We start from the raw sequence: 15,833 nt of genomic DNA, 5'->3' as shown, positions 1-15,833 counted from the left end.
TTTTGGGTTTTTGGGGGTTTTTTGTTGTTTTTTTTTTTAAAGTCTTCAAGTCTTCTTCCACTACTGCCAGGTGTACCACCACATTTCTCCCATTTTTGTGCTGTCCCAAAAATCTCACTTAATAGTATTTGGGACACAGAAACTTGTCTTAGGTATGGCATTCATGAAACAATAAACAAGAGAACTGCAATGCCTAAAAAGCCTTATGAAAGACATACTCTGCCTAGGGTGTATCTTAAATGAGGACCTATTTCTCTACCTTTGCTCCTGAGTCAAGGCAAAGTTATATTTATGGAAAATGGGATCAATAAAAAATAAATAACAAGACAAGCAACCCCCCTGAAACATAATACTTTTCCAACGAAAGAACTTCTGCATAATCTGGCAAGGGTAAACAGTCAATGAAAACAGTAGTTTCAGTGTCTAGTTTTTTCCATGCCATTAATAGTTCTATATTTCTTAAGCTAATGGAGACTAAATGCCTAGCCAACTGATTAAAGGAGAAAGCAAGTTCAAAATACACAGATGAAAATGGACAAGCAGCATGATCATGTGTCTTACCTCTCCAGAATATCAACCTAAAAGTCTTGGGTATCAAAAAAAAAACCTATAATCTTCTAGCAAGTATAAGTGTACATTTTTTTAAAGGAATAGTAATTAATACCTACCTAAAATAGAAGTTGCTAGAAAGGTCCACATTTTGAAAGATTCTCAGATACCTATCAAAATAATTCAAGTTGGAGGAAAAATTATTATTTTAACAAGACAGACTATAAGATGTCATTCAGACGATCACAGAAAAGAAATTACACATAAATATAGATTTTTGCCCTATGTTCCCTTCCTATCTTACTGTAATTGTTTTGACAGGTAATTAAACTAGAACGTCAGCATACGGATGAAATAAATAAAATACCCTGTTTTTAAAGAAAACAAAACTAATATCTACTCATCCACATACTCTGTTTCTTTATACAGTTGTAAAGTTGTGGTTCTACTTTCCACTTATGCACATAATATTTTTCTTTAAAAAGTTTCTTTAAAAAGTTTCTTAAAAAAGAAAACTCTCATAAATACTACAAAAGAAATAAAAATTTTCCATTACTCTCAAATAAAGAAGCTGTTAAACTTACCAGTGAATCTTTTCACCACCCTTTACAACTGCAACATTCACAAGATGCTGACAGCACAGAATCATTTAATAATCTATTCAGCACCTCTTGAAGGGCACAAAAGATCTCTTCAGGTGAGATTAACATCATGCAAAAGCTACTAAATAAAGAACAGTGCCCCAAATTGTACAAACCAATATTAGCATTACATTGCCCTTGCAGGAACGATGCTTATATTTGACACATCACGCTGCAGATTTGCTAAACTTAGCTGTGACATGGAGATGTGGACAATAAACTCTAGAAAACTATGACAGTTGGATGTACTCTCTGGGTTAGACACCACAGAACTTGTAGCCTATTTTCCAACCAACAAGATAAAATGGCTTGAATGACATACTATTACAAAAAATCCATGACTGAAGTTCCCAGGTGCAGTTCAACATTGTTTAGAAAATATTCAAGAAGTATCCGCTAATTACCAGCATCATTTACCTGGCCTCATCAGGATGACTGACTCTTACAGAGTCATTTGGAATGTAGATCATATTTGTATCTTCTATTTTATATATTGCATGACCTCCAATATCTGCCATTTTTCTTCTTTTTGTTATTAACACAATGTAATATCCTTCCAAAAACCTCACAAAACCTGTTAAAACAGTATTACAATGCTTTTAGTTGCATATTTGTGTTCATTTGATAAAACATATTTAGCAAAACAGTATCAGAATTGTCTCAAGACTTCAAAGAATTTTTATTTGTTCCTGAATGTTATATGCATATATATATATATATATACACACACACACACAGAGACTTAAAATTCACTCCCATTAATCAATCAAATACATCATTTTTTCTTATTTCCCCTCCCACTGTGGGTATTTTTAATACTAGGTAGCAGAGTTAGGACATCCAAAATTTGGACTATGTTTCTGTCTACTTAACATCCTTGTATTTGCTTTTGACAAGACTCTTATTGTTCAGAGTGAGGCACACTCTATTTACTTCAGATACTAAAGGTTAATTTTCCAGGGCAAGGAAGACTCCCAGACTCCAATTTTCTTTTCAGGTTCATGTACTCTCTGCTGGGGAGGGACACAGAACAGCAAAAGGAGTTGTGGGTAAAACATCTTTGTGCTCTCTCTCCTTAACTGAATTCCTGGAACTGAATTCCTTGACTAGAGCAGCATCTCCCCCAAATCAGCCATTCAGAGTATCAAGGGTACTCCTTTTTTTCCTGTTTCCTCTCTCAGATATCAACACTTCACCCTGCTGAAACACAGAAGGCTAAGAAGGTAGAACAGGTAGTGTCCAGCTTTATTGCCTATAAAAAGATGGCTTCTGAAGCATCCACCCTCATCCCCTGCAGGGCATAGCCATGCTTCTTCATGGAGTGCCTCCTTTGGATACTTCTATTATATATGATTGGGAAAAAATGTAACAAACCTTTAAATATAACACAAATGTAGAAATTCAAATAAAAAATAGAAATACATAAAAACCCCTGAACTCAAATGTGGTACTAATACAATATAATACAGCAGTAATATGCTTTAATTAGTAGTAAATTACATTAATTAGATATTGGATGTAGCTGCTCTGGTAAGTTGCTGAGAGCTTGAAACTCACTCACTACTATTTATTGGTACTATAAACCAATAAATTAAATTGGGGCGGGAGGTGATGATGATGATGATGAAGATGATGACATGATACAAATGGACCCTCACAATTCATAGTTTTATTTGTATTTACACTCAGTTCTTTTAGCTTTGCAGTACAAAGTAAAGAAGAAGGATGAGGAGAGCACACATTTTCCTCCCTGTCACTGCTGGATGCTGCAACGTGATCGAATGAACTGCAATCTTTTCTTCCACCTTATTAGCCCCCCTTGGAAAAATGCTCTCACCTGCACAAAGACAGGAGGCCCTGCTGACAGTAAGAAACAAACCTTCCATTTGAAGCAGACTATTGAATTTCAGTTGTTAAATAGTAGTCACAGTTCCTCCTGTATCCTCCATGTATTAAAATCACTTATGTGAACAGTCTCTGTCCTTTGAATTTCACCAGACATTACAGAAAAGTCTGACAAGGAACTGAGCCTTTCTCCCTGGCCTGGTTCCCTCCCTTTAAAAGCAATTTCCACTTTTAAACACTACACAGTAAACCAGAACTCAGTCTATCAGCAGCCCCATTCTGAGTGCACTGAATGTACTGCATCTGGTTAATGAAATAACTAGAGGACAGAACAAAGCTGGTCTCTACAATTTTAGGAAAAATAGCCCTGTTCTTCTGACCTGAGCAAGGAGGCAGAAATAAACAACCAGTTGCATTCCTTCAGAATTACATGTTTATACGGATATAGTCTGAATCACGTAATTTGGAAGTATATCATCTGTTAAGAGAGTCTGTTACTTCTAAAGAGTCATCTAGAAATACATATACCATATCTGTTAACCAATACATTTGTGCAGCTACAGAACAGAAACACTCCTGTTATGAGCAGTACATATAAACAGGCATACAATTGGGATGCAAAATTTTAACTGATTGTAACCACTTTTCAACCAAATATTCATCAAATATTTAGACAGTAAGCACTGATGGCTTGTGCAAAAAACCCCAAACCCAGTGCTGCAAGGTAGTTAGAAGCTCCTTTAGGTTTATCCATATTATGAATACTCTTAAATCAGTAAGAAACATAAACACCATCTGAGGAGTTTCTGAAAAGCTGGATGCACTGATGAGTTCCAAAATGCTTCAAAGGCAAAAGGAATGAAGAATAAAGTTTGCTTAATTTGCCACTTTGGATTAGAATAGTATTTTATTATTTATTATCTAATCCACTTTGGATTAGAAAGTATATTATTATGTTTTGACTGCAAAATTTGGAAGCATCTTTTAAAATAATTGCATTCTCCACTTTCTCTGCAGCTTTGGCTTTAGATGTCCAGGTATATATTGACTCTAAATAACCACAAAGTATTCTTGAGGGCTGTCACAGCACATATTAACATTTATTTTAGAGACATCAGCCATCAATGTACTGACCACAGTATCAGACATTAGGCAGGAAAGTAGTGACTTTCAGAAGTAGTTAGAAGTTATTAAATCCTTGAAGCAATGCTTGAGGACTATGGACAGCTGAGCAGCATTTTAAAATTCAGCTGACATACCAGTCAGTTGTGCTTGTTCAAACATGAAAAAGAAATCTTTAAATATGTCACTGCAAAAAGTAAACCAAACTGAAAAGTTATCGTTCTGAATAGTGTGTGGTAGAGAAATATAGCCTAATAAAGAATGTTGATTTTCATTTTCTTTTTAAAAAGCATTCTGTGAGCTCTGGAATTCAGGAGCCATGTTCCACAGGATTTGTATTCTAGGATCAGCTGAGTTTGCTAAGATCTTCAACCAAGTTTCTATAGTTTGGCTATTTCCTAGATCTGTCCCATAGTGACAAAGAAAAGACTGATTACAGCACAACTTTCTCTCCTGTACTGACGACCTGTTTTCAAAACATAGACAGAAACTTACTTATCTTTGAGCACGACAAATTTCTAAATCCCCTTTAGTTTCATAAATAAATAAAATCAGGAGAGACAGAAAGATATACAACGTCACACAATAAGCCTCACCTCCCAGGAAAACAAAAGATTGTATAAAATCAATCAAAACACTTACCTACTATACCAAAAGCAGAGACAGCTCGAGATAACCCAGAAGAGCCCTTCTGCCCCATCTTGGTTCTGTTCCCCAGGTCTAAACGACCCAGAAGTTCCCTCACCTCTTGTTGTGTATAAACATGCTTTAAAAGAAAAAGACACAGAAGTTACTGTTTTGGTAGTTAAATATTATTTCATGTCAGAGAATAAAAAATTTGCTTAATCAGTGAAATATACAATAAACCAAAGGCCTACTCTACATTCTTCGTTTCCCATTTCAGTGCTTCCAACAAGTAACCAGTATTATTTGAAACAACCCAGCAACAAAATACAGAGGCACTTACCTTATCATCAATTACAACCAAATCCTTTGGTTCAGTGCGATCTATTTTCAAAACGCGGTATTTGGTTTCTGCAGGATTACTTCCAACCAGAAAATACCTCTACAAAAAAGAAAACCAAGAAAACAAGTCAGAATATTATACAATATAAAGTAGCAAAACCCAGTGTATCTTAAGACATCAGCAATGCTATTTACATTTTACATAGACTAGATCCACTACTACTAACATTAAATATGCAATATTCCATATGGACTGTTAATAACTGTTTTAGACTCATGTCTTAGGAGGCATATTTGTATACAACCCTCCTCTACAACTTAAAAGACCTCTTTCTCTCCTTTTTACAAGCAGGAAAAAAAAATTAAAACCAAAGGTTAAACCCTGTTTAGAGAAGATAAACTGTACCTTACACCTGGTACAACCCTACCCCAGCCATTACTGTGTTTTCACTTGCTCTGTAAAATTTAACAGAAGCTTATACAAGAGTTTTTCAATTTTCATTATCTAAAACTTCTGTTGCTATATTGTACTCCTTTGCTATTTCTGTCACCTAGTCTTTCCTGATCCATACTAAACACTGCAAAATTGTAAGTACTTCAGTAATGCAAGTTTTCTTCTATTTTTATTTATATTTGCTATTATATTCTTCTCCACAATGTTATTCCACAAAAATAAAATTTTCTGGTTGATAATTCTACTGTTTAAAAAAAATCAGCTTCAATTCACATTTAAAATATGAAAGAATAAACATAGATAAACATATAGTATGTCCATCTTTTATGTAAGGAGATTAAACTATAAATTAATTTCTACATTTAGAAGAATTAACAATAAGCACAGGTTGCAGGACTGACTTGCTAAAAGTAGCTCTCATTTTTTCTAATTCATTTAATCAGTGTGGTGCTATCACAGCAAGGTGGAACTCATTAATAATGCCCAACCTAGTAGGAAAGCATGGCAAATTCATGTGCATTTATGCAGTCAGCCTTTAAGAGTCACATGGATTTAAGATGTGGGAAAAGAAATCAATAATCATATTCATATAGATCTCACAATTTCATAATTTATACCAATTAGACATTAAGAAACATCTTTACTCTCAAAATATTTAAGTTGAAAAAAGAACTTAAAGACCTCTTCAGTCTCCTTGAATTCACAAAAGCATATAGATATTCAGTAAGCTCTAAACAGGAAAAAAATTACTTAAGTTTAAAAGCCATAAAAGGAAACACCACCAACTTCTGGCTCCACCTTTTACACTGCCATTACTGTGGTAACTGAGTGGTAAGTTTTGCTGTTTACTCCCAAATGACAGTAAGAAGGCCGTCCAAATTCATCTACCATCACAACACTCCCTCATTGAAGCCTTTGAGGCAGCACTTTGGCACAGGAAAGCGTTTCCTACAGGTTTTTTCCAGCACTGATATCCTGCAGTGCACAGCCCAGGTTCCCCAGCCTCTGAGGGGATCCCTTAATGCCAAGCTCTTGCTTCCCAGCAGGGAAATGACAAGGACAGTGCATGGCACCAAATGGTACAGCTCTTCTGCTGCTATCACACATCATCAGCAAGAAACACCAAACCACCAAGACACACACTTGCTTTGACCATGCCATTATACCATCTTTTACTTTTGCAGCAAAAGTGAAAGGGCAGAGGGGAATATAATCATTTGTAATACTCAGATGATAAGTTAGTATGCATTTCAGGAGTGCAGCTTCTTTATTTGTAGAAAACTGTTAGTTAATTAAAGGTAAACAATTTTAAGTATTCCATAATACTGCAGTACAGCACAGTGATGGCCCACTTTGTCCAGCTCACTAAATGAGTGCAATTTCTTCCCAAAGTGACACCTATGATTACCAACAAATAATACTGAATATTAATAGAAGAGCAAAACTCTAAGATGCTTTCCTAATGGCAGTTTGGACCATAGAGCACATTTAAAAGTGGAACACACATGACACACGGGGAGGGGGAGAGAGAGAGTGAGAGAGAGATGGATACAGAGTTGCAACTGCTATTTCTAAGAAAGTTCAGCTGGATACCTCTCCAGTATAATTTTAATTAACTAATAAAACAAAGAAGTGCTATGAGGAATGCATCACTTACATCACCTTGGCAGCTGCAATAGAGGGCTCTGCACAGCTACAGGGCCAGCGTTAGGTGCTGCTGCTGCTGCTGCTTAGAACAGATTAGATGAGGAGTAATTGTACCTGCAGACCATGGAAGCAACCACCATAATGAATGGTACTTAACAGGCTCTCTGAAGTCGTTTAAAGACTAATTTAAGGAGTTTAAGCTGGAGAGCCAGACTGTGTAATGTATTAAGGAAGGCCACTTGAGAGCAGCATCAAACCTGAGCATCAATGGACCTAAAGTAAGGCAGGCAATGAGAAATTTATCTTTAGCAAATGGGCATGTTACCCACTGCATGTCAGAGGATATTCTTGTGGAAGTAATAAAGGAAACATCTGCAAAAACTTTTCAATATGGGTTAGAGTTCAAAACTAGGAACCCAAAATTAGACCTCTGCTTGGGAAGTTTTCAGAACTGGCTAACAACCTCAGAATTACTTGAAAAACAGCCTGATATGCCCACTCATATTCAACCCTCAAGATCTGAAAGAAAAACAAGGATTGTATGAAAACTAATGATGCAAAAAATACCCAACAAAGACACTTCAGCATTAGCTGTTTCTGCTGGCCTAATTTATGCATCTAATGAATAAATAAGTCTGTCTTACTGAATGACACAGAGCACAAATAAAACCGTACTATTGGAATAGTGAAACGTGCCTGGGCTTGTCTGGCCCTCGCTGCTTGACCAAAGGCGGCAGCCGTGGTGTTTCACCCCAGAGTCACCTTTGGTTAGCTGTATGCTGCAGCTAGGCTCTTGGAAAAAGGCCAGGCAACAGAACTCAGGCTCGACCTCTGATGAAGAAGCTTTAGGCGAGGCAAAGAGGAAAAGGGAGACAGATCCGGCTAGGGGGTCATAATCCAGAGTTTATTCCTGGGCAGGCAGGCCTCTGAATGTAGCGACAACTCCAACCGAATGAAGAGAGCATGGTCCTGTGTCTTTTTAAGCTCAGGGCAAGGGGGAGGGGAAGGGGTAGGTGAGCTACCAACCACGTAGGAGGGGGCTCAGGAGACAAATGACACTTGGATGACCCAATTGTCACCAGGGCTGAGGGGCATCTTTTGAACTTCACCTATCAGACGACGGCCTTGCTGACCTTCTGAGATTGATGGACAGCTCTCAGCAGGAGGCAGGGAGAGGGGAAGGAGGAAGGTATTACTACACCTGGGAGGAAGTGGGAAAGCTAAGACAGGACACTGCTTCACACTGTAACACCGTACCAGTGACATGCGCTGCAATTATATTTCCCATCACATGAATACTAGGAAATCATAAAGAAAAATACCAAATCAACACAACACTGAGCATGTAACAGCAAATAAATTTCTATGGCTATAATTGTAAAGTTAATCAAAGCTAAAATGTTCTGTAGTGTTTACAACTCTTTTGACTAACAGAAATTGTTACAATAAAAAAAGAGCAAAAGCTACAGAAACCTTTCTGGAGTATTTATCCTTATTACTTCATTCTGTTTATAACTAAGTTGAACTGAATAATTTAAAGCATTTCCCAAGTGTCTCAAACAATTCCACTCCACAGCACAGCCCCAGTGCATTTAGATAAACAGGCAACCTTGACCAACAAAGTACTTTTTCCAGAGAACAGAACTGCAGCAGAAACTGCTGGCTCCCTCACCCTGCTCTAGCCAGATCCCTCCAACCATACCTGAGGTGACCCATGCTGCTTCCAGGTTTACTGTGCCCCTGGCCTTTGCTGAAATTTGTTAACAAGCACACTTTACCAACTATGGCAACACACCAGGCAGCTACAAGAGCTGGACTGAAGCTTAATTTATTGCACAATTATCACTAAGCAACCACAAGATAGAACAGCATTAGTCATTTCCACCCGGGACTGAGTTTTAACCAAAGCAATCTAATTGAAAGGCTTTACACCATCTTTTATCAATGTTTTGATTCAGCCAAAGCAAGCAAAACAGCTTCTTCTAAAAGGAGTAAAAAAAAAAAAAAAACTTACTGAAATTTGTTGTTTTTTAATGGTAGGATAATAGTTCTGAAATCAAACATTCTGCTTACTTTTTTTCTTTAAGATTACTTCTTAGAACTCTGAGCCTATAACTATGATTTACTTCTTTGTATAGACTAATTATGATTAAGAAATGCTAGCACAGCAAAAAACTTTTTCAATCCTCAGTTAAAAAGCTGAGGATTGAGCTTAATCCACAGGGAAAAAAGGGCAAAAATACACAAGTTGAAAAATAGGCAGTGCACTAATACAGCCAATTTTCAAATATTCAAATAGCATTAAGAAAACACTTAAGATTTTAGACAAAAAGCTTGCAAACAATACCTGTTGAGACCATGGATGTGTCTAAAACCACAAAGCCCAGAGAGAAGCGGGTTCACCATGGCCATCTTCCGGATCCCTATCCAGCTGCTCTCTCACTCCCCTTCCTCAACAGGACAGGCACAGAAAATAAGATGGAAAAGGTGATGGGTCAGGACAGAAAGAGTGCCTAACATTTACCATTACTGGCAAAACTGACTTGACCTGGGGAGAAGGTATGTAGTTTACTGACAGTTAAAATAGAATCATAGTATAATTACCCCTCAATGTAAAAACTCCACTCTGCTCTTTCTTTGTACAGGACCTAGAATAATTCTGGAAGTGTCTGTCTTTCATCTCTCATAGAAACTGGCAGAATGACACAAAGAAAGGAAAACATGATAAGGCATAAAGAGTGGTACCTGGAAAAGCAAAGCTGTCTGCTTCCCATAATCTGTTGAAACTCTTCAAAAGAAGATCCTTCAACAGGAGAAATTTTAAGAACGTATGCTGCCAAGCACCACTGCCTGGGCATGTTGGAATAAGTATTCATTCTGCATTGTACAAGCCACAGAATTCTGTGAATCCCTTTTGTCCCAAGGCAACCAAAGCTTTTTGGCCCCAAACAGGACTTTTCTCTTGCTACTCCATTGAGGATTCCTCCAGATTCTCCCTTCTAATTCTCAGCTAAATCTATTAATTATCTATCTATACATTTTTCTTTAGAGGAATACCTATTTGCTCTTTAGCATCTCTTCTGCTGGAATGCTTTCAGAAAAATAAGTAACTGGATGCCTATTCAGCAGTCACTTCAACAGACTAAGGAAGTCTTGCTGTCCCTTTACTCCTCTCAAGACATTGCTCCCATGTATGTTACCTCACCAGACCTTCAATGGACCTATTCGTGGGTGAATTCTTGTTTCTTCAATGAATATGGACTGTAGATCTACACAACATACCATACAAGATTTTATTCTAGAGATACATTAGTATTTTTCATTAATGACCATATCACAAATAACCACATCTCTCTTTTTCAGAGCTGTAATTTATTAGCAGCTCAACCCTCTCGCTCCTTCAGATAAAACACCCAGATCCTCCTTCTCCTCTACTGCTTCTGGATTGATAAACTCTCAGTAAACTTTCATTGGTGTGTAATCTATTGTAAGGTGCATGAACTTTTATAGTACACCATTATACTTAAAATGATTCCTTTTATCTACTCCTGAGGATCATAATCATAATTTCTTGCTTTATTGTGCTCTGATTATCCTAATTGTTTACAATACCTTAAAAGACTAATCAGATCAGGTCCCTGTTTTGAGCTAATAACATTAATGAAAATGCTTAAGTACATCAGTCCTAAAAACATTACTTGAAAAAAATCATCCCTATCAGATGATTCCTCATTCATTCCACACTAATTTATCTACTAATTTCTCTTCTAAGCTTCTTCCTCCCATAATAGAGATTTTCCTTGTGGCATTGCATCTCAATAGAGGATTTGATTTAAATACATAAGGCTATCTAATTTTTAGATTAAAATGTGCAATACAACCAGGTTAATCTGACAGTATCTTCCTAAGTCTAGACTGTGTTTCATGTCATTTGCCTGAATTTGCAATTACTTTCCTATATGCAGGACTTCAGAATGGATTAAATATTCCATTTGTCATATTCCAGTCACAGCACTACCCTTGATTTGAGCAACTTGAAAATATTCAGAGTCATTTCACTGGTTAGTATGTTTATTTTTACCTAAACACTGATTGATCCCTTTTTCATAACCTTATTCTTGTTACTCACTTTCTCTTCACCTCTTGCTCAGTACATTCATACTCAAAGTAAATTTCTACTTTAAACAGAGGATAATATTTATTTAGTTTTTAGGGCCATAACAAACTCAGTTTTAGTAATAAAATCTGTAGTAGAAAGTGCCTATTTTTATTCATCCTTTGTTACATTAAAATTAATACTTTTTTTTCCATAAAATCATAACCTTTAAATACACCAATTTGTGATCATTTATTCACAAGCCTCCTATCCAGATAGGTGGATTCCTACCAAAACCAAATCCATATATGTATCTCTCTCCTGTTGCTGTAGTGATCATATAATGACATCCAGGACAACACAGGACAAAAGAAATAAAACCCATGTTGCCAGAACTTAGGCAGACATTTATAGGTACCTCTTTCACATCAAGTGGGATGCATCCACTTTTGAACTTTAGTTTTGCTCTGCCTGAATAGCACATAACCTTCAAAGCTTGTGGTGTTCTCATCACTGCTATGCCACCAGCTATCTGCTCTGTTCATAAATGCTCTCAGAGCCCACATACACCAGTAGATCAACTTTCTCTATTTTATAGCCATAAATCCAGCAGTATGGCAAGACAGTTAAGACAGAAAGTGTCTTCTTGAGCTGTACAAAATTCCTCCTCTCGTCCCAATTCCATGCTCTGCTCTGCCACATCACCATCACTCCTGGAATGCCAGTACACAGGGAATAGGAGAGTCAGCTGAAAGGAAAGGAGCTGTCTTCTGCTAATGAAACTGTTCCAGAAAGAACACACTTCAAAGCCACTTCCAGACAGAAAATTACGATAGCTAATGGTTGCCCAGGAGGCTGTTCACTACTTTCAACATTTTTGTATGTGTCAGATACCCATCTATATAAAGCAGTGCACTTCATAATTCAGTAAAAATTCTATAGCTTTTTCTGTGAAATCATATTCTATAGTGAAGTTTCTCCAAATTAACCACAGATTAACTTCAACATTAAATATGCAACCTTTGGAGTTTTTAATACAAAAATCTTCACACTGTTAATATTAGAATAAACAACACTTAAAATAAAACAAATGCCCATAGTTTTCTCTGGTGAATAAAGGGCAGAAATATCTACAGGTAATTATGCCAGTCACTTTACTTAATAAGCTTGTGCGAGTCATTTGGATATTGTGGAGATGAAGACTGTAAAAGAACCTGACTAGAATCAAATATTATTAATTAAGCCACATAATACCCTGAAAGATAGGCGAGTGATATGACTTTATAGAGAGAACACAAATTGTCTTGTTCAATGTCACATTGCCTCAGGGGAACGATAATTTCATTGAACTAACCTACAGCTTTCAGGTGGGCTTCATCTGGGGAAAACACAAAAGTTCCATTTTCTCCTCAAGAGGAGAGGAAAATATCTTTTGTTTTTTATTAGTCATAGAGCTCAAATATCTTTAGTGCCCTCTGGTGTGCATTTCAGTGATCAATATATGTATAAAAGGAAAGATAATTGGCATTGATTGGAATAAAACCTTCAGTTCATCTTTCTGACTACTTTGAAACAAGCTTTCAACTTCTTAGGACAAGCAGGAGCTACAGTTAACATCTCCATGGCATTTATTGACCCAAAGCATCAGCTGGAAAGGTAGGTTTCAGCAACTACCCTAAATATAAACATTAATAGAAAATATAGAACTTTGCTCTCTGTTAATTCAATTGACGCCATGAATTCAGTTCTCACCTCCTGCAGTCTCTCATTTGACTCCAATAACACTACCAGAGCCTATCCCCTTTGACTTCAATAATACTATTGTATTTTTATCTAAAAAGAAACCCAAATAAAGAAACCCTCTGTAAACCATTTCCACTTTTTCCACTTCCTTATCCATTTTATCTCTTCCTGCTTTAACACAGAGGGATTTTGCAGGAATAAGCTCAATGACCAGAGTAAAAATCATTGCTTCTCCCACTGCTGACAACTTAAATAATTCCTTCTTTGCACCAGAAATCTTAGGATATAGTCTCATGTTAGCCTGTATCTGACACAACTCCAAATCCCACATGCTGGATCTAGCAAGTCTATGGCCTTAGGGAAACCAGAACAGCACCTGAAACAGGAGAAAGCTGTTCATTCTTATTTTTGGATGATGCTTATGCTGTACAAGTGACTGTCACAGCTGGCAACTCCATGATTGTGAGATCTTATGCAAAGGAGATGGCATGAAGGATACCTTGGGGAGAAGTTTGTCAGCAGCACAACATGACACTGAATGAGCTGTAACAGTGACTGATCAAACCACAAGCCCAATTTTGGGCTCCCCAGTACAAGACAGACATTGATATAGCAGAGTGATTCCAGCAGAGAGCTCTCCAGATGATCCACATGACAGAGCACATGGTGTGCTGAGAGAACTGGGCTTATGTTTGTTCAGCCTTCTGAAAGCTTTGGCAGTATCTTGCTGCTGTCTAAAACCATGTAACAGGAAAGTCTAGGTAAGAGAGACAAACTCTTGCAAAAGGTCTGCAGAGGCTGTAAAATCAATATATTTGAAGGTATTCAAAACTCAGCTGCCCATAACCCTGAGCAATATGCTTGCTGAAGTGGCTTTGAGCAGGGGGCTTGACTTGGTGGTCTCTGGAAGTCCCTTCTAACATCCCTCAGTCCAGGCATTTATTAAGTGCAGCAAGTCTTTTCAAATAATCACACCAAAATGACTCATACTGCATTTTTTCTTTGGAAAAAAAATCACTAGAATTTGAATATCAAAACACAAAGTGCTTCAATTAGTACTTTTTAAAAGTAAGAACAAAACCTTACACAGGGAAAAAGTTCCATTTTCATCACTCATAAGAAGTTACTGAAGTAACAGCTTGAAATGCCCTTGCTCAGCTGAGATATTTCAAACAGCACATGCTCATCCCCAAACCATTGCCTTTCACAGCTGATGAAAACCATCTTGCCTCCTAGAGCGATCAGGACTGCTGGATCTGCCCCTCACTGAATTCTGAACAAAGCACAGCATGGACAACAAACCCATCCATTCAGGCAGAGCTACCCCTGGCCACATGTAAAAGACTGTGGCTCCTGAAATAACAGCATCAGCTGGAGAGGCCCAGAGAGTGGCAGACAGCTGACAGAACTCCAAAGCACAATATTTGCCCTGCTCACAGCACGTTGTCTCTCAGCAAGAGAGAGAAGCAGGCCAGGTATCCACACATGCCAGTCACTGGAAGCCCAATCTCAGCTAACTGAGATGTAGCATGAGTTGTGAGCCAAGAACAACTGAAGTGAGTAATACAGGACCCGATTCAGAAATCACATTTGCCCAGTGCCCCACTCACACATAACAATAATTTAGCTGAAAATAGAACAAAAAATAGCCTTTACCAGCAACAATGAGAAAGATATATAAGGTAGGTTTCAAAATTCATTTAGGCATAGGTAAAAAGTAACACTTTGGAATGACTTTCTGGAGTGTAAGCTTTATTTTTAAAATCTATGTGTAAAAATAACTCAGCATAGTTTTAATCTGTCTCTGTTTCATAGGCTGTTCAGTGGGGAATTACAACAAAAGCACAAATCTCTTCTGACTGAAGCAAAGCTGGAAGTCAGATCTCTATTTATACTGAGATCATTCTTGCATCTGTGACATTTTGGGAAGTTTCCAAGGGGCTTCAGTGTATAAATTATCTTTCTGTTATCAGTACAGGTAACATCTGCACTTGAAACTAGACCTAACTTGCATTTAGAGCCATGGTACATAAACCTTTTAAAAACTACCTTAAGTGAAGAAACCAACATACTATGAAACACAAAGAAATTTGATTGGGAACTAAGGAACGGCAAACACACGTGGTATTTACACCAAGAATTGGCTTCTGACTCCAACTGTGCTCATCACATGGCTAAAGCAGCAATTACCAATCCAATCCACTTTGCCCGTGACAAAAAAGTACTGTGAACAACACACGCCTATAGTTTCTAAGACAGGACGTAAGGAATTCTGAAAATCTTCATGTGCTTACTTCCAGAGGTCAGACTGAAAACTTTGGAACTGTTTCACCAGTCATTCAGACAGTGAGGATTTAAGTGTGTCATAAACAGCAAGCAGACCGGTGAAGGTGGTAACTAATTCAGTCATTCTTAACTCAAGTATTAATTCCGGACACCTTCAGCTGTCCAGTTTTAACTGGGGGGAGCCCTGTTCCCCTGGCAGTGTGACAGCAGCCACAGGACACAACAAGCAGGGGCCCAACCTTCGTTTCCCCCTCGGCAGCGCCCCCACCGCAGGGCCCTGCGCTGCCCGGCCCCTCAGAGGCCACTGCTCCGCTACAGGCACGAGGCGGAGACACAGCGAAAACAGAAACTTTAAAACCTTATTCTTCTCAATTCTTGGGATGCTTTGAGCGTGTGACCAAAAAGAACCAGACCCCAACACACGAAGAGAAAGTTAAGGAGTAGTTTTTGACAAGCTGCAACCCAGCCGAGGCAGCAGCTCCGG

The 15,833-nt window shown here is 37.8% G+C and overlaps 1 protein-coding gene across 1 annotated transcript in view; it reads right to left on the bottom strand.

Annotated features, from left to right (window-relative positions):
- The window catches only part of FIG4 (FIG4 phosphoinositide 5-phosphatase), a 45,937-nt gene extending 39,469 nt beyond the window's left edge, over window positions 1-6,468 (bottom strand). Inside the window, exons 1-5 of the mRNA XM_031066718.1 lie at window positions 6,394-6,468; window positions 5,125-5,223; window positions 4,800-4,923; window positions 1,608-1,764; window positions 669-719 (exon numbers count right to left, since the gene is read on the bottom strand). Coding sequence (XP_030922578.1) covers window positions 669-719; window positions 1,608-1,764; window positions 4,800-4,923; window positions 5,125-5,223; window positions 6,394-6,468 — 506 coding nt within the window. The remainder of the gene's footprint in view (window positions 1-668; window positions 720-1,607; window positions 1,765-4,799; window positions 4,924-5,124; window positions 5,224-6,393) is intronic.
- Between the last annotated feature and the right edge of the window lie 9,365 nt (window positions 6,469-15,833).

The sequence above is a fragment of the Geospiza fortis genome, unplaced genomic scaffold (assembly GCF_000277835.1).
Source record: "Geospiza fortis unplaced genomic scaffold, GeoFor_1.0 scaffold98, whole genome shotgun sequence".
In the NCBI taxonomy this organism is placed as follows: domain Eukaryota; kingdom Metazoa; phylum Chordata; class Aves; order Passeriformes; family Thraupidae; genus Geospiza; species Geospiza fortis.
This window is presented reverse-complemented; position numbering and strand designations above follow the sequence as displayed.